This window comes from Eubalaena glacialis, chromosome 14 (genome assembly GCF_028564815.1).
Source record: "Eubalaena glacialis isolate mEubGla1 chromosome 14, mEubGla1.1.hap2.+ XY, whole genome shotgun sequence".
Classification (NCBI taxonomy): Eukaryota; Metazoa; Chordata; class Mammalia; order Artiodactyla; family Balaenidae; genus Eubalaena; species Eubalaena glacialis.
In genome coordinates, this window is record NC_083729.1 from 7,204,085 (window position 1) to 7,230,619 (window position 26,535).

At 51.4% G+C, this 26,535-nt stretch overlaps 1 protein-coding gene across 7 annotated transcripts; it reads right to left on the bottom strand.

Annotated features, from left to right (window-relative positions):
* Positions 1-741: 741 nt before the first annotated feature.
* Positions 742-26,491, bottom strand: CYS1 (cystin 1). Of its 7 annotated transcripts, XR_009703826.1 has the most exons (6): positions 26,449-26,491; positions 25,401-26,268; positions 15,601-15,699; positions 7,810-8,006; positions 6,779-6,831; positions 2,175-2,201 (listed from the first exon to the last, which is right to left on the bottom strand). XR_009703826.1 is itself a non-coding variant. In XM_061211271.1 (5 exons), exons 2-5 carry the CDS (start codon positions 25,737-25,739, stop codon positions 2,096-2,098), a joined length of 597 nt encoding a protein of 198 aa, XP_061067254.1. In that variant the 5' UTR covers positions 25,740-26,268; positions 26,449-26,491; the 3' UTR covers positions 742-2,095. The 7 variants fall into 7 exon arrangements, 4 of the variants coding, with proteins under 4 accessions (XP_061067254.1, XP_061067255.1, XP_061067256.1 ...); XM_061211271.1 differs by lacking the exon at positions 7,810-8,006 and having other exon boundaries at positions 742-2,201; XR_009703827.1 differs by lacking the exon at positions 15,601-15,699.
* Positions 26,492-26,535: the final 44 nt, after the last annotated feature.

Here is a 26,535-nt window from a genome sequence, read left to right on the forward strand (position 1 = left end):
TCAGAGCCTCAAATGTTATTTGTCCTCTCAAAGGCAACCAAGAAGGCTTTTCTCCTGCCTATCGCCAGCCCAGAAGAAGAACCACATCCCCACTCCACATAGGCTAGATCTTCAGAGGGCTTTTGGCTACAGTTCTTTGACAGCCTTTAGCTTCTCTGGAGTGAATCCATGTTTATGGGTGCGCCACTAGAAACAGCATGTCCTCGCTAGTGGAGACCAGATCTCGCTACACGAACCCTGGCATCCAGCAGAGGGCCGGGCTCACAGCAGCAGGGGCTCAGAAGGTGAGAACGAGTGGGGGGGGGGGGTTGAACAGAAATTCCCCAGGGGCATCCACCCAGTGGTGCTCTCTCACTGGATGGCAGCCCAGTGAGAAGTGGCTCTGCGACTTTGGAACATCAAAGGGGAGTGTCTTGGAAAAGCTCACCTTAGGTGAGGAGAGGGAGCCTGAGCCAGGCGGGACCCCTTTGAGAACTCGTGCGAGGGGCAGGAGGGCTGTGGCCTGGCTTCTTCCCCAGGAGGAAGGACACAACATTTCTCAGAGCTGGCAATGGAGCGTGTTTTCTAAATTCCTGGGCTTTGTAGCATCTCAGAGGAACTCGCCACCACACAAGCCAGGAGACACGTGTGTGGCACTGAGACTTTTCCAGACATCGATGTGTCACTGTCACCTTTGACATGGAGACATTTTTCTTCCTGCCTCTGTTTCGGCCACATTCCCCGCCCTCCCCCCCCCCCCCCCATGAGCAGGTTCCACACTCAGCTCCAGAGCGGAAGGCAGGGGCTCAGAAGCAACACCCAGCGACCAGGAGGAGGCCTGGAGCCGCGCTCGGCACCCAGTAAGCCCTCTGTGCACGTCTGGTGCAAGCAGCACTCGCCTCCAGGCCCTGCCTGATTCACAGGGTGTCAGCTTTCTCATCAGTCAGCTGGGAATGTTCTAAGGCTCTCCTGGCCTCACTGCTGTGATTTTCTACCTTCTACCAGGTGGGAAGAGCCGGCGGCCCTGAAGACCCTTTCCAGGTGTGGCCAGTGCTCACCGGCAGCGGCAGCGGGGAAGGCAGTCCCGTGCCCCCAGGGGACGAGAGACGGAGGAAGCCTGGGATTGTGCGATCCCTGATGGTCAGAGCTGGGGGATGGGGCGCGCCTCCAGGACTCACTTTCTAGAGAGGGACGCTGAGGACCAGAGGGGGGAAGTGACTGCAAGTTAGTGCAAGAGCGAGGATCAGAACTGGGGTCTCTGGCTCGTGTCCCACCACACCCACTGCAGGGGCACAGGCCTCTCTTTGGGGAGGCGGGTGGGTCGTGGCTCTGGGCAGCCTCCAGCACCGGGGAAGGAAGAGTCAGCCAGGCCTAAAGCTCAGACACCTTGTCCCTGCTACTCCAGGCATGGCTGGGATCCAGCAGCCTGGGTATCACCTGGGAACTGGTTAGAAACGCAGACTCTCAGGCCCTGCTGGAGACCCACAGAATCAGAATCTGCATTTCAATAACATCTCCAGGCGACTCATTTGCAGAACAGAGGGTGACTCCCTCCAGCTCGGTAAGGCATACCTCCTGGGTGTGCCCTCCAGAGCGGAACCTCCTTGGGGCCCTCTGGGACGTGTGTTAGAGTTCCCAAAGTGTCCAGTCTGAGCCACACTCAGCTAAAGAGGCTTCTTCGGAGCAGGTGGCAAGTGGGCCTTCAGAAAGGGGAAGCATTTCAAGATCCAGGAGAACCTTGTAGACGGATCTCCCCAGAGACTGAGAGGAGGGGCAGGTATCTGGCAGGTCACCTGCCCATGCACCTGCGGGGCAGCACCTGTGCCTTCCTTCTGGCCTGGATCTGCACAGCTGATCACCTCTTGCCAGCAAGCATGATGGCCAGCAGCCGGCCACGTTCAGGACTGTGTGAATATGGATTTGAAGAGGGCAGTTGTGAAAGATCTGGGAGTAACTGCATGTTGGAGGTGGCTAAGCTCCAGCTAGAGCCCTGGGCGGGGCAGGGGGATGTGTGCGCCCACCTTAGGTTCCTAAGAGACCCAGTCAGCTGGGGCTGGGGCTGGGAGGAACGGTGCATTGACCGCTGGGTGACCACGGGGCTGCTGCAGCACCAGCCTTAGCAGCAGTATTCCTGCTCGATGCTGGCCATCAGCTCCTCCTCGGAGTAGTCGTACGTGATGGCTGACTGCCTCTCAGGCCTCTTGTGGCAGCTGCCTGGGGCTCTGTGGGTGAGAAACATGGACATGGGAAACAAGATGTTACCTTCAAACTCCACATCTCTACTGGACAACCACGGTGGCCCCTGTATGGAATTCTGATCCATCCTAAAACCAAAACTGAAAACCTCTGCCCTGGGAACACCTCCTCAACCTCTTCCATGAGCAGGCCCCTGCCTGATTCTCTGGTTTCATCTCCCCGACGTTACCCAAGACCTTACGCTGTGAGGAAGCCAGTGCCTGTGATGCTTAAGGCTGAGGGCCCGGGGGTGGAAAGACCCAGCTTGAATCCTAGCTCTGCCACTTACTAGCTCAGTGATAATTTTCTCTAAAATGGAGCTGTATTCCTAAATTCATTCTGAGGCATAACTGAGATAATGCGTGGACAGCGTGTGACACCGAATTTTGCACCCTGCACAGCCCTCAGCAAAGGTGAGCTCTGTCTCGACTATCCATCGGCCTGACTCTCTCCCTGTGCCTGCCCCTTGGGTGGGCGGGGGTGTCTCAAGGAGCTGCCGCGCTGGGACAGGATTGGGCATCAGGATCCAGTCAGGATCCTGGCCATTCCCCCAACCTGCTGGGCAGTGTGTCAAGTGACCAAATCCCGGCTCCTCATCCTGCCGCCTGGGCTCCTGGAAGTGGTTCCCACCAGCCTGGACCCGGCTGCCCACCCTCTCTCCGGCTTTCTGGACTCTGTTGTGCCCCCGACTTCCCTGTCCTGCAGGCTGTCCCACGGCGGTGTCCACCTGTGCCTGGCCATGGCCTTGCCCCCTTCAGCACCTTTGACAGGTGGGAGGGTGTGAAACCTGGGCCGAACTGGGTGCTTGCCAGCCTGAGGGGCTGCCTCTGAAGGAGGAGTTAGGCCAGAGCTGCCCACTGCCAGGTACGGGACCGTGAGCTCCCACCTGCCAGCCGGAGACGTGCTGCCATGTGAGCTGGGGGGCTGGGCTGGATGATCTCTAAGGCCCACCTGATCACTGCCGTCGCACTCCTGACTGATGTTCACAGCAGCCTCCAGGGCCCTGTCTGCTGCCCTGGAATGCAGGGCAGGAGCTGGGCTCTGGGCCACTTGACTGTCACCTCAGGATGTGTGCAGCCTAACAGGCCCCCCAGCGCTGAACAGCAAGGATGAGGGTCTAACGGCGGGACTCCACCTCCCCAAGCCCAGAGATGACACGTGCCTCCCGCATAGCCCTCTGGGGTCACCCAGGCCAGCCCTTTCTCTGTGGATGGGGGAGAAATGCCTTGCCCACGGTCCCATGGTGACCTGGCTACAGACCGTCCTCACCTGGTCCCACAGCTCAGCAAGGCCTTTCTCTCTAGGCAACCGACGCTCCCTGCAGTTGGGACATGGGGGAGAAAGGGGGCGAGGAGGCAGGGCCGGCAGGGGAGGCTGGCAGGGGAGGCCGGCAGGGGAGGCTGACAGGAGGTGTTGCAGCCCCAGCAGCTGGGGCTCCACTCGGCCTCACGCCACCCTTGCCTGTCTGACGGGCAACACTGTCCACCAGCGGCCGTGGGGCTGCCGGCCCGGGAGCCTGAAGACTGAGATGGGGTCTCCCCCTACTTGGGGGAGGGGAGCACGACATTAAAAGGGAGAGATGGTTTCTAGAGGTTCTGAGGAGTCAAGAATTGAATGTTTGTTTAAATTATAATTCACTACCTCAGAGATTCCTAAAGTCATGCAAAACAAAAACCCATTACTCTTCCCCAGAGAGAGCAAATCAATTATAATTGGGCTATGGAGTCACATGCGAAATGAGGCCTGAGTCATTTGTACTATCTGTTGGGTCTAGAATTTACTGGCCCTTTGACCATGGGCAAATCATACCTTGTATCTGTTTACTCATTAGGAAAATGGGGTGCCTGGCCTAGGGCCTGGCTTATAGTAGGTATCCCACAAGCATTTACAGAACAAATAATGAGCAAATTTCAGCAGCAGCTGCAGACAGAAGGCTCCTGAAGCCCTGCTTCCCCTCCACAGGCCCTAGGCTTCTGTTACCCAATCCTCACAGACTTCGGGTCAGGCCAGGTCAGGCCAGCCCAGCCCTGTCCTCAAAGCCAGCCTGGCTGGCTCAGCTCTGTTGCTTCCACATCCCAACCCGGGGTGGGGGGTGGGGGGGAAGGGCGTGGCCAACATCGAGGATGGTCAGGACTCGGGGGTCAAGGCCCACAGGCCCAGGTTCACACCGAACGTTCACTTCAGCTGCATCTATGAAGCACCTGCTCTGTGCCTGGTGCTGTGAGGGCCCAGAGATGTGGCTGAGAGTGAGAAGAAGAGGTAAGACAGGCTGTCACAGGTACCCGCTGCGTTACAGGTACAGGTGTGGTGTAAACTGGAGCCGGCACTGCTGAAGGAGGGAGACTCACCAGGTCGACAGGGAGGGAGGGGAGGGTGAGAGTCTCTGAGGAGGAGAGATTTGAACTGAGTTTGGGAGGATTTTCCTCTTCAACATTTTATTACGAACACTTTCAAGCATACCGAAAAGTTGAAATCGTGGATTCAACAATTAAGTAAATATTTTTCTGCTACATTTTGCTGGGTTTACTTTGTCACATGTCTATTACTTTATCTGATTTCTGGATGCATTTCAAAGTAAACTGCACGCATTAGGACACTTCTCCCTGAAGCGCTGCTTTGAGGGGTTCTGGCGGCAGAGAAGGGGACGGTAGGCTTGTCTGGGGCAGGAAGGACGGGTGGGCGCTGCAGGAACCAGAAGGGGAGGGTGCTGGGGGCTGCGCTCTGTGTGCACTCAGTCTGGGGGGTGGGGATGGAGGCGCACGCTGGGCGTGTGGAGGAGCCCAGGGCTGGCCGCTGGCAGTGAGAAGCCACAGTGGACGTGGCGGCAGGACACCCGCCGCTGCCTCCTCAAAGAGGTTCCCCTACAGGCAGGGGAGCCCAAGTTTGGGGAACAGAGGAGGGCGGCTGCTGCCAGCCCAGACCCTGGGGGAGGCCAGTATGGCTTCAGAGCCTGCTCCCGGGAGGCACAGCCCTGATCTCACCTTCGTGACTCTCTCCCCTTTGCAGCCACTGAGCCAGGACCAGCCTGGGACCCACCCAGCCCGGAGTCCAGGGCCCAGCGTGGTGCTCAGGACGCTCCCACTGAAGTATGTTGAGGGAGTGAATGAATGAATGAATGAATGAAGTACTCCTGGTGAGGGATGTCCTGGAGTTTGCATGTGAGGTGAAGGGACCTATTCATTTAAAAATAAGAAGAAACAGCTAATTTGTTCGAGGCAGAATGTAATCCTCCTAAAGTCCCTGGGGTGATGAAAACTTAAGAAAGTCACTGCCAGTTATCTTTACAATCGGTAGAAATATGCAGGCGGGACTGAGCTCCGCTGGCACCGCGCCGGGCCCAGGTCCTCAGCCGCGCCACGTGCTCGGGCGTCCAGGTCAGCGGAGCAGAGCCGGCCCTGGCGCCCGGTCACTGCAGCGAGACACAGCGCCCGGTCCAGCACGGGAGTGCCTGGGGGCGCTGAGCCCACCCAGAGGCAACCATGCTAAGCGGAGCCTGTGATGGTTTGCAAAACAAGTGAAGAGCAGGGGCTGTGAGGGAGGACCCGGAGGGACACTGCTCTCTGCTGAGTGAGGCTCTGGCCTTGGCAAGGGGTGGAGCCCGCGTACATGTGCTCGCCGCTTCACCTCCGCGGCCACGGTGGAGTCCCAGCGCCCAGAGCTGACCCCAGCGTCCTCTGACTGGACGGCAGTGGCCCACGCTTTCAGCTTGGCCTTCAAGGCCCTCCTTCTCCCCCCAGACCCTGTGCTAAATGTCGCCAGCCTGTGCGTGGTGTCCTGTTCAGACCTCTGTGTCTTGCTTGTGGATCCCACCACCTGGAACGCACCTGCCCTCCCCTCTCCTTGGTGAGAATACGTGTCCTGCAAGCCATTTAAATGTCAGCTCCTCCACGAGCCCTCGGCAGTTCTGTCCCCTTTCAGACCTCCCTTGAGCCCATGTGAAGAGACCCCAATCTTCAGGAAAAGGTCTCCTCAAATGTTTGTTAAATAAGGGAAACCAGCAAAGTTCTGGCCTTGAAGCTGTTTGGAATTGGTAATAGAAATAGCTGTTGAGCCAGAATTTTCGCATCTCTGGTCTTGAGCACGACAATCACCTACCTCCCAGTGACCCAGGGCCGATCACTGTGACCCAATTAGAGATGAGGAAGCCAAGGGCAGGATGAGCCAGAGGCCCAAGGTCATCCCAGCGCAGCTTCCTGGTGCTGGCTGCTCCTGGGGCCCTGGAATCCTCACACAGCCCAGGGCCATGCAGACAGAGAAGGCCTGGTCTCTGGGCCTGGGGTCCTCAGCTGACACTTTCCAGGGGTTTTAAATGTGTTTTCCTGCTAACACTGTAATGGGATTACGGGGGACCCACCTGCCATCCTTCTAGGCTGCAAACTCCTGAAGGCCAAGGACTGTGCCTCATTCACAGATGAGCCACTGCAAATAGTTTCTGAGTGAATGAGTCGGGGCAGGGCCGGCGATGGGGAGCATCCAGAAGGGGGATGCGGAGGCGTGGGGAGGGCGGGGGGTAGGGTGGCTGTGACTCTGGTAGAGATGTGCTTCCCCCCCGCCCCATACTTACTCAGAGACACTGCTGCTCTCTGGGTGGTCTTCAGTGCTCCGTTTTGGGGACACCTTGAGAAGGACAAAAGGAAGAGGCATCAGAAGGTTGTCAGTGGTGCAGCCTGCCTTTGCCCTGGCTTTGTGCTGACAGACGGCCACCACATTCAACCCAGGGCTGAATAAACCAGAGCTGGAAAGTGGAAAGGCTCCCCTGCCGTCTAGTTCCATCCGCCTATTCTGCATGTGGGAAGCTGAGGCTGGGAGAGGGGAGTGACCTACACAGCTCACACCGAGAGACTCCCCGCCTCCCCGGCAGCTAACGGCCAGCATGTCCCCATCTCTCACTCCAGGAGTCAAAGTCCTGACCTCCATCTAAGCACTGCCTGGCAGCCTGCCCTGCTGCTCTGCTGTGCCTTCTCTGTTCTAAGTCAAGGGTGCACAGATGTCGCACGTGTCTGTCTGCAAACTCTTCCAATGGTCCATGCCTATCCTGTGCCAGCACCACCCCGTCTCAGTTACCACAGCTTTAGAATAAGCCTGGACTCTTCCCGGTTCTTTGCACCTCCTTATATGTGTACTGCAGTCAGTTTGTCCCCCTTGGGGATTTTGTTGGGGTTGAATTAATATACAGATCATTTTAGGCAGACTTGATATCTATAATAACAAGTCTTCCAGTTTATAAACAGGGAACATCTCTCCATTCATTTAGGATTTCTTTAATGTCTTTTAAGAAGTCTTATCATTTTCCCTGTAGAGGTCATAGATATCTCTTTTTAGACCAATTTCTAGATACTTGATATTATCCTTTTTTAAATAAAATTTTTTCTTCCTGTTTGTTTCTGCAGATATATGATTGAAATATATACATTTTATGTTCACCAGTCTTACTAAACTCTCTTATTAGTCCTAATAACTTATTTGTAGATTCCTTTGGACTTTCTTTCTTCCCGTTCACATTATCTGAGAAAAATGGCCATTTGATTTTTTCCCTCTGGTCCCTACACACTTTTCACCTAGCCCTTCTGCACTGGCTAGGACCTCCAGTATTACCTTGAAAAGAAATGATAACAGGCATCTCTGTCTTGTTCCTTTATTGAAAGGGAAAGTTTTCATTATTTCAAATGTAATATTAGGTTTGCTGTGGCTTTTTTCTCAAGTTGTCCTTTATCAGATCCTGGTCTCTCTGTGTAGGTCATTTCTTCAGCTCTGTCTTCCAGGGCACTGATCTTCTCTTCATCTCTAATTTCCTGTTAACCCAAACCATCAGAATCTTTAATTTTGTTTATTGTATTTTTCATTTCTTCAAGTTCTATCTGGTTCTTTTTTAAATATGCTAGGTCACTTTCTAGAGGTCCTGGTCCTTCACAGGTATTTCCCTTAAATAGATAAAATAAACATAGTTGATTATAATCTGTGTCTGGTAATCCAAATAAATAACTGAAGTCTTCATTGGTCTATTTTTGTTGTCTTTATTTCTTCTAGTGTTCACTTGGTTCTCTGGCTGATTGATTATTTTTTCTTGTTTGATGCTCATTATCCTTGAAAACACTTTGTGGGTGGTCTCTGTCCTGAGAGGAACATGCCTTCCTCCAGAGGGGACATGAGCTTGCTCTGTCCAGGCACCAGGGGGCACTCCTGGTCTGGGGCCACTTGAAATTAAATCCATGCATTCAGGTATTTTGGACCACCTAGGTGATGGGAACTGGGGCTGCAAACCTTAAGAGGCAGCTAAACTGTGGCTTTTCTACCCTCCTGCACTGTTCTGTGCTGTGACACTTTTCCTTGCAGTTCCCCGAAGGTCCTGGATTTATGAGGGAAGGATCTACTATTACTTTCATTGGGTCCTAAATTCTGTTCCCTTTACTGCTGGACACCATCAGACCCAAAGCTCAAGTTCACCTGAGGCAAATGCAGCCCAATGTCTTATTTGCATCTCTGATTCTGCCTTTCTTGGATCTGAGCTGGTAATTCCTATCTCACCAGCCACTTAATGCTTCAATGACACTCTTACTACATTAATTATATCCAGTATATTAAGTTGTTTGCAGCAGCAGAGGGGTCTGTCTGAATAACCTTCCACACTGTGTTCCCAGCATAAGGCACTTGAGGGCACTGTGGACACCAGCCTTTGATCCATGAAGCTGAGCAAGGCCATGGCCCAGCCAGATGTCAGCCTGCTTTGTGCACAAGATCCATTGGCACAAGCAGTGCCCTCCAGGACAGGCCACGACTGTCAAGAACCCAGTCTTCAAGGAGCTCACAGTTCATGGGGAGAGTCTCATAAAAATGCAATGCGATGCTATGTGATCAATTCTGTAGCCGAGTTATAAAGGGCTGGGAGAGGAGGGGAAACCAACTCTGAATGGGAAAAACACCATGGGAGGTTTCCAAGAAGAGTGGCAAGAGTGACATTTTAGCTGGAGTTTTGAAAGAGTAGGGGTTTACCAGGTGGAAAAGAGGGGACGGGCACTTCAGATAAGGAACAGCATATGCAAATACACGGAGTCGTCAGAGGTCATGAATAAGCATTCATCAAGTCCATGTGCCCTGTGGTGCGCCATGTTCTATTACCCATACAGGATACGGTCCCTGCCCAGAGCAGCTCACAGCTGGGCAGAAAAAAACTAGCGTGATGACACAACTAGAGAAAAATCCAATGCCAGACCCCGAGGCGTGGACTACAAGTGCACAGGTCATCAGAAGTCGTGATTACAATGGTAAACCAAACATGCAGGCCTGCTTCCCGCTTCCATCCCAAATCCTTAGAAATGACAGAAGAGGCCATAAGCAAAAAACAAAAACAAAACAAACAAAACAACTCACAAATCTCTAACAGTACTGCAAGACTAGAAAGTAGTAGGGTTTTTTTTTTTAATAAAGTTTTTTATTTTTATTTTTATTTATTTTTGGCTGTGTTGGGTCTTTGTTGCTGCACGCGGGCTTTCTCCAGTTGCGGCGAGCGGGGGCTGCTCTTCATTGTGGTGCACGAGCTTCTCATTGCAGTGGCTTCTCTTGTTGCAGAGCATGGGCTCTAAGCAAGCGGGCTCGGTAGTTGTGGCTCGCAGGCTTAGTTGCTCTGTGGCATGTGGGATCTTCCCGGACCAGGGCTCGAACCCGTGTCCCCTGCATTGGCAGGCAGATTCTTAACCACTGTGCCACCAGGGAAGCCCGGTAGTAGGGGTTGTTGGAAGACAGACTGGGTTAGGTCGATGGAGGAAACCACAGCCCCCAGCACACACAGGAGGGGACTGCTGGACAAAGCAGCAGCTTTGGGGGCTCCAAGTTCAGAGGTGACAGACACCAGAGCAGGAGAGGGCCTTGGGGCAAGGGTCAGAGAGGAGGGACCTGCTTGTGCAAACGACAAGGCACAGAGGTGCATCCCCTAGGCTGGGGCAGGAGAGGGGGGGTAGCATGGGCAGCCGCTGACACCAGGAAGCACGGGAAACTGTTCCCAGACCACGAACAATGGCCACACTCACCAGGAGCACATCCTGACCCTCCTCTGTGACACGTGGAGGCAGGAACCAAACTCATCAGTTCAAAGAATTAAACCTGAGAAAAGAGTTATTAGAGCAGACTGAAAGTGACTTTAAAAGGAGAATGATTCACAGTCTCGGCCAAACAAGAATAAGCTGTTGTGCAAGATAACCAGCTAGAGATTTTGGAAATGCCATCTATGATGGAAGAAAGTAAAACCTCCGTAGGTGGTCTGAAGAGTAAATTAGACACAGCTGAAGAGAAAATCAATTACCTGGAAGATCAAACTGAGAGATTCTCTCTGGAAGCAACACAAAAAGACAAACAAATGGGAGAGAGACACTAATCCTAAATAAATTATTAATCAATAGTCTTATTCTGACGTATTCTGCAGACACTGGGGAGTTTTAAAGGTTTTGTTTTTTCCTTTTAATAGTAGAGCAGGATGAGCTTTCCACTGTGCTCCCTGTGCACATAATCCTACACCGCCAATAGGCAGAACTGGGCTTTTGCCCCCACAGGAAGCTGCTTACATTCTCTCCAAATTCTTTTTTAAAGTCCCCCTCCATCCTCCTATTCTGAGGCTTAATCCCAGGGATTCATCAATCACCAGGTATTAATCAATCATCAGTACCCCAGTGTGCCCCGTGCTTTGTCAGCTGCTGTGGAGACCCACACCCTATACTTCTGAGGTGCAATGTCACCAGACAAGTGAGTCTTAGACACGTTAACAATGAGCAAAATGACAAGAGCACAGACTGGGGGCTATAAACCTCTGTGCAGTCGGTTTAACCTTCAGTTTACTCATGTGTGTAATAGGTACTTAGCCTTCGGGGCTGCAGACTATCTATGAAAGACTATCTCTCTCTCTCTCTTCTGTCTCATCCTTAGCATAATGCCTATCCTGTAAGTGACCAGTAAACACCATTACGAACATCTGACCCAACGTCCAGCCCAGAGTAGCCTCTGACACAGCCCTGCTAGAAGAGAACCTGAAGGCGTGAGGAGGAGGAGAGCACAGGGAAGATCTTGGTGTTCAAGGCCTGAGAGGTTCCAGGACAGCACATGCTTCCCTGAGAAACTAGTTCTGATGTGTTTCTTGGCAAATGTTAGTTAGTGGTGGTAAACAGAAGCAAGCTGACCCTGGGTGTGTCCTGCCACACAGGCCCTGTGGCATGGGCCGTGGCAGCCGCCTGACACTACAGGCACTGCCATGCATTGGCCAGAAGAGCCTGTCCTGCCCGCCTGGCGCTCTCTCCACGTGGAGGTGGGCTGCACAGCAAAGGTGTACAACTTCCTTCCAGGGGTACCTGAGGGGCCGGCTAGTGTCTGCTAGTGGCTGGTGATCTTGCCGCGGGGATTCAGTATTCCCTGCATATTCCTTTGAATATTCGTGCCTTTGGGGAGTGTAAAGATGAAGAGGAGATGACTCCCAAGTCAGCATGGAATTCACAGTGGGAAGAGGGACAGAGGGTGGGGAGGGGCGATGAAGGTGAGAGAGAGGAGGGGAAGTCAGACGGGCACGCACACATGTGTGCACGCACATGTACACACACGCGCTCACCTCCACCACCTCCTGAAGCAGCCCATTCCTGCTCAGGCAGCTCAGACTAGCTGAAAATTCTTTTTAATTGTTTTTTATTCAAAAAAAAATTAATTGTGGTAAAATACACACATCTTAAACCATCTTAACCTAAAATTTACCATCTTAACCATTTTTAAGCGTACAGTTCAGTAGAGTGAAGTACATTAACCAGTCTCACAAACTTCATCTTGCAGAACTGAACCCCTGTCCCCATTAAACAACTCTCATCCCCCGAACCCCAGCAACCACCATTGTACTTTGTCCGATAGATCTGAGTCCTTTAGCACCTCACCTGAGTGGAATCATACAGTATTTGCCCTCTTGTGCCTGGCTTATTTCACTCAGCATAATCTCCTCGAGGTTCATCCATGTTGTAGCATGTGCCAGAACTTCATTCCTTTTTAAGGCTGAATAATATTCCACTGTACGTGTATACCACGTTGTGTTTATCCATTCATCCATCAAGGGACACTTGGGTGGCTTCCACTTTTTGGCTATTGTGAACAATGCTCTTATGAACACAGGTGCACAGATATTTCTTTGAGACCCTCCTTTCAATTCTCTTGGGCATATGAGAAAGTTCTCTCGTATAATATTGACACCAATCTTCCTCCCTGCAGTTTTCAGTCACTGAGGCTGGTTATTTTCTCAGGGACAACAGAGAAGTAAAGTAATACTTTTACTCAACTACCCTTCAGCTATTTTTTATGAAGTCATCCAACAGGGACCCTAGTTCCCTCTTGTCCATTTCTGCTGGAACCAGCTTTTGCCATCACCTGCTGGGGCTTTTCCTCTCATCACCAGGTTTGGTAAGAGTTGTTACAGATATGGTTTCTCCCATCAGGAGGGCAACTGAGTGAAAGAGCAAGAAATCGGAATCAAACATTTGCATAGTCAGCCGGTTTCCACTTCTCCGCGCTGCTCTACTCACTACTAACGGGCACACACTGCCAGCTGTAGGGCAGCGATGATGTGGTCCATCAAGTGTGTGCACTGGACGCCCCGAAGCTGCACTCACACAGAAGGCCATGCTCTTTGTTTTATAATTTCCCTGACAGCTCAGCTTTGTTGTATCTTTCATTTCTTTACCTGTGTTTCTTTCTGTGGTTTGAATGTGTGGTTCTTCCTCTCGTCAATTTAAGTCTTTAACTTGACTTTCTCAGATGCAAAATGTGTTAGACAGGCCTCCCAGAAGATCCAGCTTGCTGAAGCAGCTCAGGAGCTTGTGAAAAGCAAAGACACAGCAGCCCCTGGTGGCTGCTCCAGGCCTAGTGCAGACACAAGCTCCCAGCCAGCAGGAGGCCTGCCACTCCCGGTAGGTAGGACACATCTGGACCCCGGGGAGGCCGTGGCGCCTGGGCTGGGGCCGTGGGAACCCGGCTGAACTCAGGATGAGCGTGTGATGTGTCATCACTGGAGATCGTAGGGAGGCTTTGAAAAGCCCAAACCACAGCTGAACAAGAAGCAGAAAACATCTGAGGAAGAACTGAATAAGACGATTTCTTAAGGTCTTCTCTGGGACTTCCCTGGTGGCACAGTGGTTAAGAATCTCCCTGCCAATGCAGGGGACACAGGTTCGAGCCCTGGTCCAGGAGGATCCCACACGCCACTGAGCAACTAAGCCCACGTGCCACAACTACTGAGCCTGCGCTCTAGAGCCCGCGAGCCACAACTACTGAAGCCTGCGCACCTAGAGCCCGTGCTCCGCAACAAAGCCCGCACATCGCAACTAGAGAAAGCCTGCGTGCAGCAATGAGGACCAATGCAGACAAAAATTAATTAATTAATTAAAAAAAAAAAAGTCTCCTCTGACTCTTACAACTAGGGTTTTTTGAAAAAAAGTGAAGTATCAGTGGTTAATCTTTAGAAAACCCACTGAATATTTTATTTAACAATATGTATATCCTGCTTCTTCTGCTTAAAGAGTTCTCCCCTTAACTCTTAAATGTTAACAGCTTTATATGTATATATGTACCCGTATCAATAATATCTATAATTGACATGGAACAAGCTGCAGATGTCTGAAGAATGCGATTTGACAGGTTTTGACATGTGCATCCACTGTTAAACCACATCCGTCACCCCCGGGTGATGCTCCCTCCTCCCCTCCTCCACCTTCCCATCTCCAGGTGGCCACTAGTCGGCCCCTGTCACCGCACACCCGTGTGCCCTCTCTAGAAGCCTAAAGATGTGGGATCAGACAGCATGCACCCTTTTTTGCCTGGCTTCTTTCACGCCGCACGACGAGCCTGAGATCCATCCACCCTGCTGTGTTTTATCAGTACACTTCCCCCTTCCTCTCTAAGAATTGTCCTTCTTCGAAGCCCAGGTTTGCTTATGTTTCATTATGGAAATGTTAACACATGCAGTGGAGAGAAGAGTGAACTCGGTCTCCGGGTACCGGTACCGAATCTCCCGGCCTCGGCAGGTTTCAGCACTCTGCCAGTCGGGTTCAGTCCTCTCACCACCGGGGGCGCTACTGTCCCCACACGGCTCCACTTCATGGCTTCCCAGGCAGCACACGCTGCAGGCCCAGTGGACGCTGTTGTGAGGGCTGCTTTGCGTTCCTAAAGTGACAAAGGACTTTTGCAAAAGGAGGCTCTGACTCTGAAGCCACCATTCCTAGGGCGCCCACCTGCCCTCACCAGGCCTTGCTTCAGGAAAGTGTTTCCAGAGACAGAAGGCCAGGGAGACCTGGAGAAGGTGAAGGGTGGGACTGAAGGAAAATAACAATAAATTACACATCTACAGTGTCATAACACCTTATGAAGCACCTGCAAACGCATTTTCACACGGGCAGCCAGATCCTCACCCCCGGAGGCAGATGACCTGGCATGGCTCCTGGTCCTGCTGGGGATTTGGGCAATCACCCTGCTGGGACCCAAAGGCCTGGGATGTAAATGAGAAGGTAGCCTGGGTGGTCTCTAAGGTCCCTTCAGCTCCAGCAATCTGTGATTCTCAACTGTGAAGACACCAAAGCGGCCGAGTCTGCTGGGAATCTGAATGGGTAGCCTTGGGCTGGAGGCTGCCTTCTGTGCTGGTGACAGCTTCCGGCACTCGGGTGCTAAGAATCTCCGTGTGCACAAACCACTGCTGACCCTCCTCACCAGGGTCCAGCTGGGGCTCGTCCCAGGTGCTGGGGGAGCCCGAAGCTCCTGTGCAAGGAAGGCTTCCTCAGCATCTCCCTGAGACGCTGCAGTGACGCCCCATCCACTTCACTCCCACACCTCCCCGCACTACACTCGCAACAGTCGCTGGGGCCTGGCCTCAGGCACGGCGCTGGGAGACCCTGCTTCCAACCTTCACTACGGTCAGGCTTCCGACCATGGACAAAGCCCACACCCCGGAACCACGGAGGGAGGGAGCCCTCTGGGGTCACACCTCTGACCCCATCTCCAGGCAAGTGCTTCTAAACACTTTTAAATCTGGCTGTTTTCGTACATCTCCTGAGAGGAAGCGTCTTCCTCCGGTTCCTGGAGTTCTCCAGGGCTCCAGCTCAGGACTCTTCTCCTCCCACCCACATGCTCTCCCTCGTCGCCCCATCTCGATGCTGAGGTTCACAGAGTTACACGCCAGCTCCAACCACCTTGCACAGTGGACCTGAGCTTCTGACGGCCCACGAACTTGTCTGCCTCACATCCCAAAGCCAACTTGCACAACACTTGAGTGTCACTGTCGACTCTACGACACCAGCAGGAAACCCGGGTGCCTTTGCGGCAGCCCGCCTTCCCTTGCTCTCACACCCAGTGTGCACCTCGCTTTCTCGCATCGCCTCTTACCTGGATTTCTGCAGAATCTCCCACCTGGGCACCCTGCTTCCCGCGCCGTCTCCTCTCCTCCTCCGCCCTCCTGCCACCCCTTGTCTTTCTAAACACAGGCTGTGGAGGAGACACAAGGACTCCATAAGGTGGGCGTCTCTGGAGAAGGGAACTGGAGAAAGTGGGGGACAGGGAGGAGGGGAAACTTTCCTTTCAGTGTACCTGTTACATTTTCTCTCACGTGCATGTATATTACCTATTCTGATTTTTTAAATAATCATTTAAAAATAAAGAACACAAACTTTCCGCTAGCTCCCTGTTGCCTACAGGATAAAGTTCAACCCTTTAGCCTCGAAGGTTGTGAAATCATGACCCAAACCGATCTCGTTGTCTTTTGCGCTCCGTCCGGCCATCATCACCTTGCTGCCCAGCCATTATGGACAACATGCTGTTCTCCTAAAGCACTTGGTCCCTCTGGGTTTTTCTACATGCTGCTCGCTCTTTAGGGAATGCCCCCTCCTTTACTGACTGCTGGAAAACTCCACCGATCCTTCACAACCAACTCAGATGTCAGGTCTTCTTGGATGGGAAGACTTCTGCCTTGGATGGGATTATTCAACTCCTTGTATGTAATAATTCCTACTTACCTCCACTCCAGGGCTTCCATGATGAATGCTCACTTCACAACCCTCCCCCAACACAGTATGAGCCTTGGGGGTCAGCACTATGCTTTACTCTTCTATGACTCCTAGGTTGATCAAATACCACTTACTACCACTTAAATTTGTGTTCTTTGCCAGAGATCTGAAAGCAGACAGATGGTAACTGTCTTCAAAATAGTGGCTTTTTGCCAGAAGTCCATTATAGTATCCATCACTTTCAATTCCCTCTGGTGGATCTGCTTTCCGGCCACGTAATCATTTTGATGCCTGTTTTCACCTTCACATCCCACAGTAGCTGTGAGCCAGGATTACTGTGAAGCCCTGGCTGACGGTAAAAGACAAGAAAGAGTCACCCTGGTCCTCCCTTGCTAGAGCACAATGGAACCTTTGCAAAAATGGTGGACAGTGGATTCATTCAGCCTAGAAGACAGATAATGATCTTCCCTAGATCTTGAGTGACTAAGATTTATTAGGCGGGGGGGGGGGGGGGGGCGCGAGTATGAATTATCACCTGGTAGTAAAAACACTGAATTTATATCTATTAGACTGAATCAGAATATCCTCTTTAAGGGTGCCCTTGAATTTCACTAGCACATTTAATCCCCCAAACTTCTTTTATCTAGCCCATTCTGGGACTGAGATTTTATGGTTAATTCAGTGTCCTAATGGAGCCATCTTTCTGGCTACCCACCAGCACTGCACTGTAAAAAGAACCTTCCTGAAAGCCTTGGCTACTCTCCAGTTCCTTGCCTCCCATTCTCCATGAAGTCCAGCCCATCGGGCTTCCCTCACCGCTCCACTGAAACGGCGCTGGCTAAGGGCACCACGGACCTCCAAGCTGCCAGAGTCAATGGTCAGCTCTCAGACTTCATCTCACTTGTCCCATCGAGCAGCATTTACAAGAGCTGGTCACTTCCTCCTCCTTGACATACTTTCCTCCCTTGGCTTCCAGACCTGCATCCTCTTAGTTTTCTTCCCTTTAGGATGTCCGCTCATCTTCTCTACCTCTGAACAGAGGTCACACACATAAACACCCAGAGCAGTGCCTGGCACACACTCAGGTGTTAGCTGACCTCAGTATTACCGGTGGTCTGATCTAATCTCAACCCTTCTATGTTTTAATGGCTGCCAAATTTATAAGTCCAAACCCAGCCTCTCCCCTGAATGCCAAACTCTTACAAAGATCTCTTCAACTGATATCTCTATGTAGATGTCCAGCACGCATCTCAAACTTAACATATTCTAAAACAACTTCCTGATTCACAACATTCAAACCCTGCCCCTTCCACATTTCCCATGTCAGTTCATGGCAACTACGTCCTTCTAGCTGCTCAAGCCAAAAACTTTGGGGTTCTCTGACTCCTTTCTCACACAACCCACAGCCAATCCATTAGGAAACTGGCGGTCGCTATTTCTAATCTAGGTCCATGTGCCAACCAGTCCTCCCCAGCTCGCTCACTAGCACTCTGGTCCAAACCAACCCTCTTCTCACTTGGATTCCTGCAAAAGCTTCCCAGCTCTGCTCCCAGCTTTGGCCCCTCCATCCCATCCCATCCCACAGGGCAGCCAGGGTGAGCCTTAAAACAAACCAGATCGTGTCATCCGCTGTTCAGAATTCCTCCCGCCTTCTCTACCTCATTCAAAGTAAAAGCCAAGGCCTTGGACTTCCCTGGTGGTCCAGTGGTTAAGATTCTGCGCTCCCAATGCAGGGGGCACCGGTATGATCCCACCCCCTACCCGCCCAAAAAAGCCAAGGCCTTCCGGTGGCCACAAGGCTCACCGTTCTCTGCCCGGGCACCAGGCCACCACCCTGTCTCCCCCAGCTCTGACCTGCTGAGAGCAGGCCCACTGCTGCTCTCCCCAGCCCCTACTGCTTTTTTGTCCTTTATACTTTATTTTGTTCACTGCTGGACTTCCATGACCGAAGGTTAGTAAAGGTTTTGTCTGTTTAGTTCACTTATGTATAACCAGCACCTAGAACAGTACCTAGCACACGTAGGTGTTCAAAAAATAAATGTTGAATGGATAGACCAATATTAGATGGTACATTTTTCTAATTAATAGACCACTGATTGAGAGAGATACTGCTGCATTTTTTTTAAAAAATCACAATTTGATTAAATAACTTAATACAAGACAAATCCAAACCCTTAGATTTTCAGACATAATTCTCCCACCCTAAATAGTTTTCAGTTTCAATATCTCACTAAAATACTGTTGATTTTAAAGTTCTTCTGACTTTGGGAAAGGAATTCTGCCTTGGGCACCTAAGACTGCCCAGGAACAAGTTGAAAATTAGTCTAGAACAGTAATAGATGCTTTAGTGAATTAAAGTACGTGAACTTGATGAAATATTTTGCATTCATTAAAATAATAATGAAGAATATTATGCAACAGCATGAAAAGCCACTTATGAGATAACTTATGTAAAAAAATTTTAAGACTGTTATAATTCAATGATATATATCTTTAAAAGAACAAAAGAAATGAAAACAGGTGACAGCTGATCAGTTAAAGAGTATATTGGGGGGCTTCCCTGGTGGCACAGTGGTTAAGAATCCGCCTGCCAATGCAGGGGACACGGGTTCGAGCCCTGGTCCGGGAAGATCCCGCATGCCGCGGAGCAACTAAGCCCGTGCGCCACAACTACTGAGCCTGCGCTCTAGAGCCCACGAGCCACAACTACTGAACCCACGTGCCACAACTACTGAAGCCCGCGTGCCTAGAGCCCATGCTCCGCAACAAGAGAAGCCCTACAATGAGAAGCCCACGCACCGCAACGAAGAGTAGCCCCCGCTCACCTCAACTAGAGAAAGCCCGCGTTCAGCAACGAAGACCCAACACAGCCAAAAATAAACAAATAAAATAAATAAATTTATTAAAAAAAAAAAAGAGTATATTGGGAAACATTTGAAATTGTTAATGATGCAATATGGTCTTTGCCTATACAATTTTCTTAAGATTCTCAACATTATGGGAATTCTCTGGTGGTCCAGCGGTTAGGACTCCACGCTCCCATTGCAGGGGGCACGGTTCAATCCCTGATCGGGGAACTAAGATCACGCAAGCCACGATGCGGCATGGCCAAAAAAAAAAAAGATTCTCAATATTGGCAAAAAATAAACAAACAAAAAAACCTATCTGGAAACAGCCTGAATACCTCACAATAAGAGATTAATTAAATAACACTACCTCTGGATGGTGGGCAAATTATGAAAACACTATGATGGGAGAAATGCTTATACTATAATGCTAAATAAAAGGATGCTATAAATTGTATATCTACACTACGCTTTTTTTTTTTAAGGGAACTTTATTATTTTTTTAAATTTATTTTTGGCTGCATTGGGTCTTCGTTGCTGCGTGTGGGCTTTCTCTAGTTGCAGCAAGCAGGGGCTACTCTTCGTTGTGGTGCACGGGCTTCTCATTGCGGTGGCTTCCCTTGTTGCGGAGCACGGGCTCTAGGCACGCGGGCTCAGTAGTTGTGGCTCGTGGGCTCTAGAGAGCAGGCTCAGTAGTTGTGGCGCACGGGCTTAGTTGCTCCACGGCATGTGGGATCTTCCCGGACCAGGGATCAAACCCGTGTCCTCTGCGTTGGCAGGTGGATTCTTAACCACTGCACCACCAGGGAAGCCCTATGAGCAATCTTTATTTCCTTTTCTATATATTTTTTAAATATATATTTTTTCTGTTTTCCAATTTTTCTGCAATGAGCATATATTCCTTTACAATTGTAGAGTGAAGCTAATATAGGGCTTATCTTTTTATTTAAAACCTCTCATGTGGGACTTCCCTGGTGGTCCAGTAAGTAAGACTCTGTGCTCCCAATGCAGGGGGCCTGGGTTCGATCCCTGGTCAGGGAACTAGATCCTGCATACATGCCGCAACTAAGAAGCCCGTGTGCCACAACTATGAGCCCGCATGCCACAACTAAGACCTGGTGCAGCCTAAATAAATAAATGAATAAAATATTAAAAAAAAAAACCCACATCTCTCATGAGTAAGATCATTTTAAGTTTTTTATTGCAGAGAATGACCAAGAACAATTTTTTTCTCATGTGCATGTATATTACCTATTCTAACTTCAAAAACAAACACTTAAAAGTAAGCATAACCTTTTCTGGGCTGAACACATCTTTAGAGACTGGAACACATCTTGTACACAATCACGGAAGCCGGGGTATGGAGACCTATCTCAGAGAAAAACTGAGCACCAGAGGAATCAGGGAACAAGTGAGAATCCCTCCTGATGGCAAATTCACTCAGTTAAAGTTCTAGTATCCACAGTGCTCTACAGAGGTATAGTCAGAGAGACTCCCACTGGCTCTTTCAAACTGCACGATACTGGCCAAGTTAACTACCTCTCTGGGCCTTGTACCCTCCCCTCTGACATGAAGTTGGGGGGAGGCGACACCAATTTGGCAGGTACCTATTCTGATGAGGATTAAGTAAAACAGTGGATGTAAGGAGCCGGCTGTTAGAATAGCCTGAATAAATAGCGGCTGTATTACAACCTCTGAACAATTTCCGAGTGATTGTAAGCGAACTGCAAAGCCCTCTGTTTCACAGGAATCAAAACTGATACAGGACGGGGAAAGGACTCTTTCTGCGTCTTTTGCCCCTTTGTTCTTCTGCTTCTGCCCCCGTGCAACCAGCAACGTGCTGATACGCAGGGGCTCGTGAAAATGCTCGATAAAAGGATGCTGGTGACAGATGTACTAAGTGAATAATTGGGAGTCTCACAACTTTTAGTAAAAACTGTATGACCCCTAAGCACATAAACATCTGAATGAATAAGGAGGCTGCCGAAAATAACATTCAGGGGGTATTATGAGGGCAAGACGGGTGGTACTTTTATCAGACAAAATACAGGTTCTTGATGAGTTTGCTTGGGGAACGCTAGGGATTACTGAACGTTAAAAAAAAAATCGTACAGTAAAGAAAAACGGGCCAGGCATTAGTGCCACTGTGAGCAGAGCACTGGAAGTGCTGGATCTGCCTTGTGACTTGGACAACTGGAAAATGGAAAAGGCATGGAACATTCCAGGTTATCTACGGAGGGGCTGGAGCCCGGCAGGCCTGCTACAAACTCTGCTCCCCCCACTTACTGGCTGTGTGGCTTTGGGTATGCTATCAATCTCCTGGGACTGAGATGGCCTTGTTTGTAAAATAGAAAGCACTATTTACCTAAAAGGCTGTTTGAAGAGGGGAACGTGGGGTAATGACCAGGAAGTACCTAATTCAGTCCTCAACACAGAACAGGTGCCCAACGGACGTAATCCTCCCTCCCCTCCTTTACTGCGCACGTCATCTGACGGGAAACCGAACATCTCACTCTCACGCGCATCTCTGCAGTGAACACGCACCCAAACTTAAAACTGCATGAAGGGAACGACTTCTTTCTAGCTGACCTGTATTGGTACCAAGAGTTTATGGAACTGGACTGGAAACTAGGAATGTCATGGAAATGCTCTTTATTTGGGGAAGTGTCTCCGTAGTTATATTTCAGTGAATGTAAATCCACACACAGACACACACAGACTGTCACGGGTTCCCCAGTGGCCTTGGCCTCATTCATCCCATTTTCTCCCTGAGATCCTGTTTCTTGGACATGGGGATTTGTAACACAGCCCCAGTGCAGAGAGACTACTGTATCCTTCACATTTGTGTCTTACCTCAAATTTGCCCATAATTTTTCCTAAATTTACAATCCAGAGTGAAAATCTTCTTACCTAGTGTTTCATTACAAAGTATTACGGTTCACAGACAAAAAAAAAAATATTTAACTGAAAGTTGCTTCTACCAAAATGGAAGGGAAAAATTTACCTTGATTCGGAACATATACACAATAAGAGCTGAAAAACTCCATGGTTAGAGAGTCTTTTTTTAAATAGGTGATTGAAATACTTCTTTAAAATTAATTTTAAAAATTCAAGTTTTAGATGGAATATAGCAATACCTTATTCTTATCCAGCAACCTAAACTGTATCAGGAAAACAACCAAGAATTAAGAAATAAAACAAAAAAAGAGCACTTGATCAACTAAAATTATTGCCACAAAGCTCATTCACTGAACAGATGGCCCCTCAGGCCGGGGAGGAAACCTCTCCCAGGCCTGACCTTGGGGGGTTCTGCTCCTCCTTTAAGCTCCGTGCCAGCAAGCATGCTTCCGTGATTCTACCACCCGGGGCAGCTCAGAGAGGTGTCTATTTGGGTGAGGGATACAGAGAAGTTTGGCTGGTTGCATACAGACTGACAATGGTAAACAGTGACACTTGTAAGACTGAGGCTGGACCAAGGACAGAAAGGCAGTAACAAGCAAGTCTCACAGCTGCCAGGGCCATTTTGGTACGAAGGGTGCAGGAGTCTGACTGTCAAGGTCGGGGGTGTCTGATCTCTGCTCTGCCATAACCATGTGGCTTTAGTCACTTAACTTTCATCTGTGCCTGTTTCCTCTTGCCCATCTGTAAAAATGGACGATAATAATAACGGTAAAAATGAAATGAGTTAATACATGTCTGAGACCCAAGTGCTCACTGAAATATTAGCTACAATTATTCTTGGACATAGACAGGAATAATACATAAGATTCAGAATGAGGGTTCAGAGATATACATAATTCGTCTCTAAGAAATTCTAATCAACAGTGGTCAAAATTTTAAATGTGGGTGCTTAAAGGGATAATTTCACTTGAGTTTGACATTCTCTTATGAAGAATACCTCTCTCCTCCAAAATGCTAGATAGTTATGAACCTAAGAAGGCTTTTCTTCCTTCCTTCCAAAGAAATTTAAAATAGTGTTTATTTACATGCTCAATCAGGCTTTTTCTCTGTCCATGGGAACATCATTTCTAACATTTTGAAGAAGGGCCAACTTCTACATATAGGTTTCAATACCGACTCATCAAAATCTCCATTTTTTTCCTAGGCCAATGGTGTCTTGTTAACGCAGGGTCTTGTAAAATGTACAGCTGCCAGAGACTCAGTTGAAGGGTGTAAACTGTAAAGCAAAAAGGCATAGACTCCACACTTGGCCATACAGGCAGTTAGCCTTCTACCTGTGACCTCTAGAGCCAGGAAATTAAGAGGCTTCAACCTTTTTACTTCATCTCCGCAGAGCTGAAAAGAATGAACTGGACTCAGGAGCCTCCTTGCAGCTCTAATAGTCTAGGATTCTAGGATTCATTCAAGAAACATCTGTGGTACAGAAGATACATACAATCCACATCCAAAAGAGCAACCACAGCTGGCTGACTTTACCTCCTAACCTCTCTCGACTCCATCTCCGCTTCAGCCCTCTCGCTGCCCTGCTTCCCTCAGGACCTGCGCGTCTGGACCACTGAAGCAGCCCCAGTTGGACATCTCGCTCCTAGTCCTTACTCTGCCCAGTTCATCCTCCCCATGGCTGTTGGTCCAACCTTCCTAAGACACAAAATGTCACTCCCCTTAGTCCTTCAAAGATACCCACGGCTTTTATGGTAAAGTCCAAACTCCTCAGCAGGGAATACTCCTAGCGTGACATGTCCGTAGCCTGGCATTCACCCTTCCCAACCTCTTCAACTCCAGTGCTCCCACCCACACCCTGGGTACCATATGCCCCGGCCGCCACTGCCTTTGTATTCAGTCTTCTCTCTGCCCAAATGCTCTTCGCTGCTTGTTTGCCTGGCTAGTGCCATAGACCCTTCCAGATCCAGCTCAAGTGCTGTCCTGCTGGGATGCCGACCTGACTTCTCCGGAGGACCAGTCGCTCCTCCTGTGGACTCTCTCTACAGACTGCCCACAGGTATTCTACTTTTTGTTTGCCGATCTCTCTCCCCCATTACACTGTCAACTTCTTGAGGGCAAGGACTGCGTGCCAGCAGTGTTCATCTCTAGCACCCAGAGTGATGCCCGGCACACAGTAGGTGCTCAAGCAATACCTGAGAAATGACTGAAAGAATGAGTAAGGCAGCCCATGCACCCTAGGAGTTGCTGTGATACTCAGCGAATGGGGGTGGGGACGGGGGAGGGAAATCCATTCTTTCTGTTTTCTTTTCATCTTCGCTTCTGAAGTTTCCAAAGCACTTGACAACTGATCCCTGAAAGATTGCTTCCATGCCGTCTCAGAATTTCCCCCCAAATTTCTCAACTGTTTATCCATTTTGAGGGTTATATAATGGAACTCTGATGTAATCTTAAAGGAATCTTGTTATATAATTGGGTCTCACTTGCTGCAGCTCACTTTGGGAGGGTGGCAGGGGATGGGCAGGAGGACAGGGGAGCAAGACCCTGCAGTGTCCGGGCTGGCCCAGTCCTTTCCACCCACCCCTCCCCACCTCACTGAGGAGCTTCCAGGATTCCACTGCTTGGTGGCTGCCCCGGAAGACACCTCCCTCTGGTCCCAGCAGTTGTTAAGCAAAGCCTGCAGGACTCTGGGGAAGGGGGGAACTGCCTTGGACATCCTCCTCAAGCCCAGGAGCTGATATCACAGATCTTGTTCATTCAGCTCTGCTGGAGTGAAGGCTGTTGCCATTCGAGAGTGCTCACTTTTATTGTTTTTCTAGAACAGCGGGGATGTTATTACAAGTGTTCTGGAAGAGAGAAGAGGGAAGCCAAAAAGAAATTGCACAGCATCTTAAAAATAGCCAGTAGTATGCAAATTGCTTGACCACAAGGCAAAGATCCTGTTGTGTCTGACGCGAAGGGCCTTTGTAAATAAACACTGTTTGGCTACTGGTCCCACCTCTTAGCATCCTCCTACGACAGTGCCCGGGGAATGGCGAAGGGGGAGGTACCTGAGAAGAAAGCAGCCCCGCTGGCCAGCCCCTACCTAGGCTGGAAGGAGCCACAGTTCCAAAAGGAAAAAAAGGCAAGCTCTGGCCAGAAGCAAGCCTGGGAGATGCATTTCTGCTAAGGGATGTCTGTCTCCCTGCCTTTTAAGGCTGCTGCCAGCACTGTCACCCCCCAAATTGGAGGCAGTGAGACCAGCACCCAGAGGAGGCAGAGAGGGGAAGGGGGCGAGCAGGGAGAGCGCGGCGGGACGGCCGCGGGGGCTGGGGGACAGGGCAACAGGGCGGCGGCCCCGGAGGGACAGGGCGCGGGGTGCGGGCCGGCGGGGAGGGGGCTCCGGGGCAGGAACCGGCGCAGCTGCCCCACCGGCTCCGCGGGCTCCGACACTCACCGGGCTCCCGGCGCCGGCTGCGGGTCGGGGCCGCGCCGGGCCCCGCGGGGCCAGCTCGCCGGGGCCCCAGGCCGCCGACTCGGCCAGCAGCTGGTCCAGCAGGCGCAGCGTCTCGTCCCCGCCGTCGGGGGGCACCGCGGGTCCGGGTCCGGGGCCGGCCGCCCCCTCCGCCGCCTCCGCCGCCGCCTCCCGGGCCTCCTCCCGGGCCGCCGCCGCCGTCGCCGAGACTGGCAGCCCCGTCCCGCCCTCCGGGGCTGCCCCGTCGGGCCCCGCCGGCCGGCTGTCGGGGCTGCGCAGCCGCCTCAGGGCGCGGCCGCTCCGGCTGCTGCCGCTGCCCATGGCGCGCCAGCCAAGCAGGCCTGTGGCGCCGCCGGAACGCGGCCCGGGGGCGGGGACGCGGGAGGGGGCGCGGCCGGGCCGGGGGTGCGGACCCGGGCCGGGCGTGAGCGGGGGGAGGGGGAGATCCCGGGTCTGGGACGCGATCGGGGGCGGGGACGCGAGCCGGGCCTGGGGGAGGGGCGAAGCCACCGGTGTGCGGAACGTGGGGCGTGGTGTCGCGGTGGGGGAACTAGATCCCGCGACAGGGGAACGTGGGAGGGGGCGCGACCGGGGCCGGGGTGCTGAGCCCGGCCTGAAGGTGGGGGCCGAGAGCCGCGGGTGAGGGCTCTCGGGGAGCCGTCGGCCGGGGGCGGGGAGCGAGGGCCGGGTATCCGGGCACTGGATGGCGAGGGCACTGGGGCGCGGCGTCCCCTCCTCCTCCGACTCCTTCCTCCTCCCTCCGGCCCTCCTCGGGCCCCGCCTCTCCTCGCGGGGTCAGCCCTCCAGGCTCTGGCTCCCCGACCCTCCGGGTCCCCGCCGCCTGGAAGAACTGAAAGCACTGGGGCTCCTGCAACACGCCCAGACCGGTCTGCGTGGGGTGGTGATGAGTGCGGAGGTGACTCTACAGCCGGGCCCCTCCCGAGCTTAGAGCGCGATGGGGACTTCACCTCTCCCAGCCTCCTATTCCTCACATGTTAAGTCGGGGGAAGGGGCCGGACGGTAAAAATACCTCTGAGGATGGAGTAAGATGATGAAGGTGCCGGGCCTCCCACCCTTCAATTTCTGCCCTGCTCCGTCGCGCGACCTAAGACAGGAC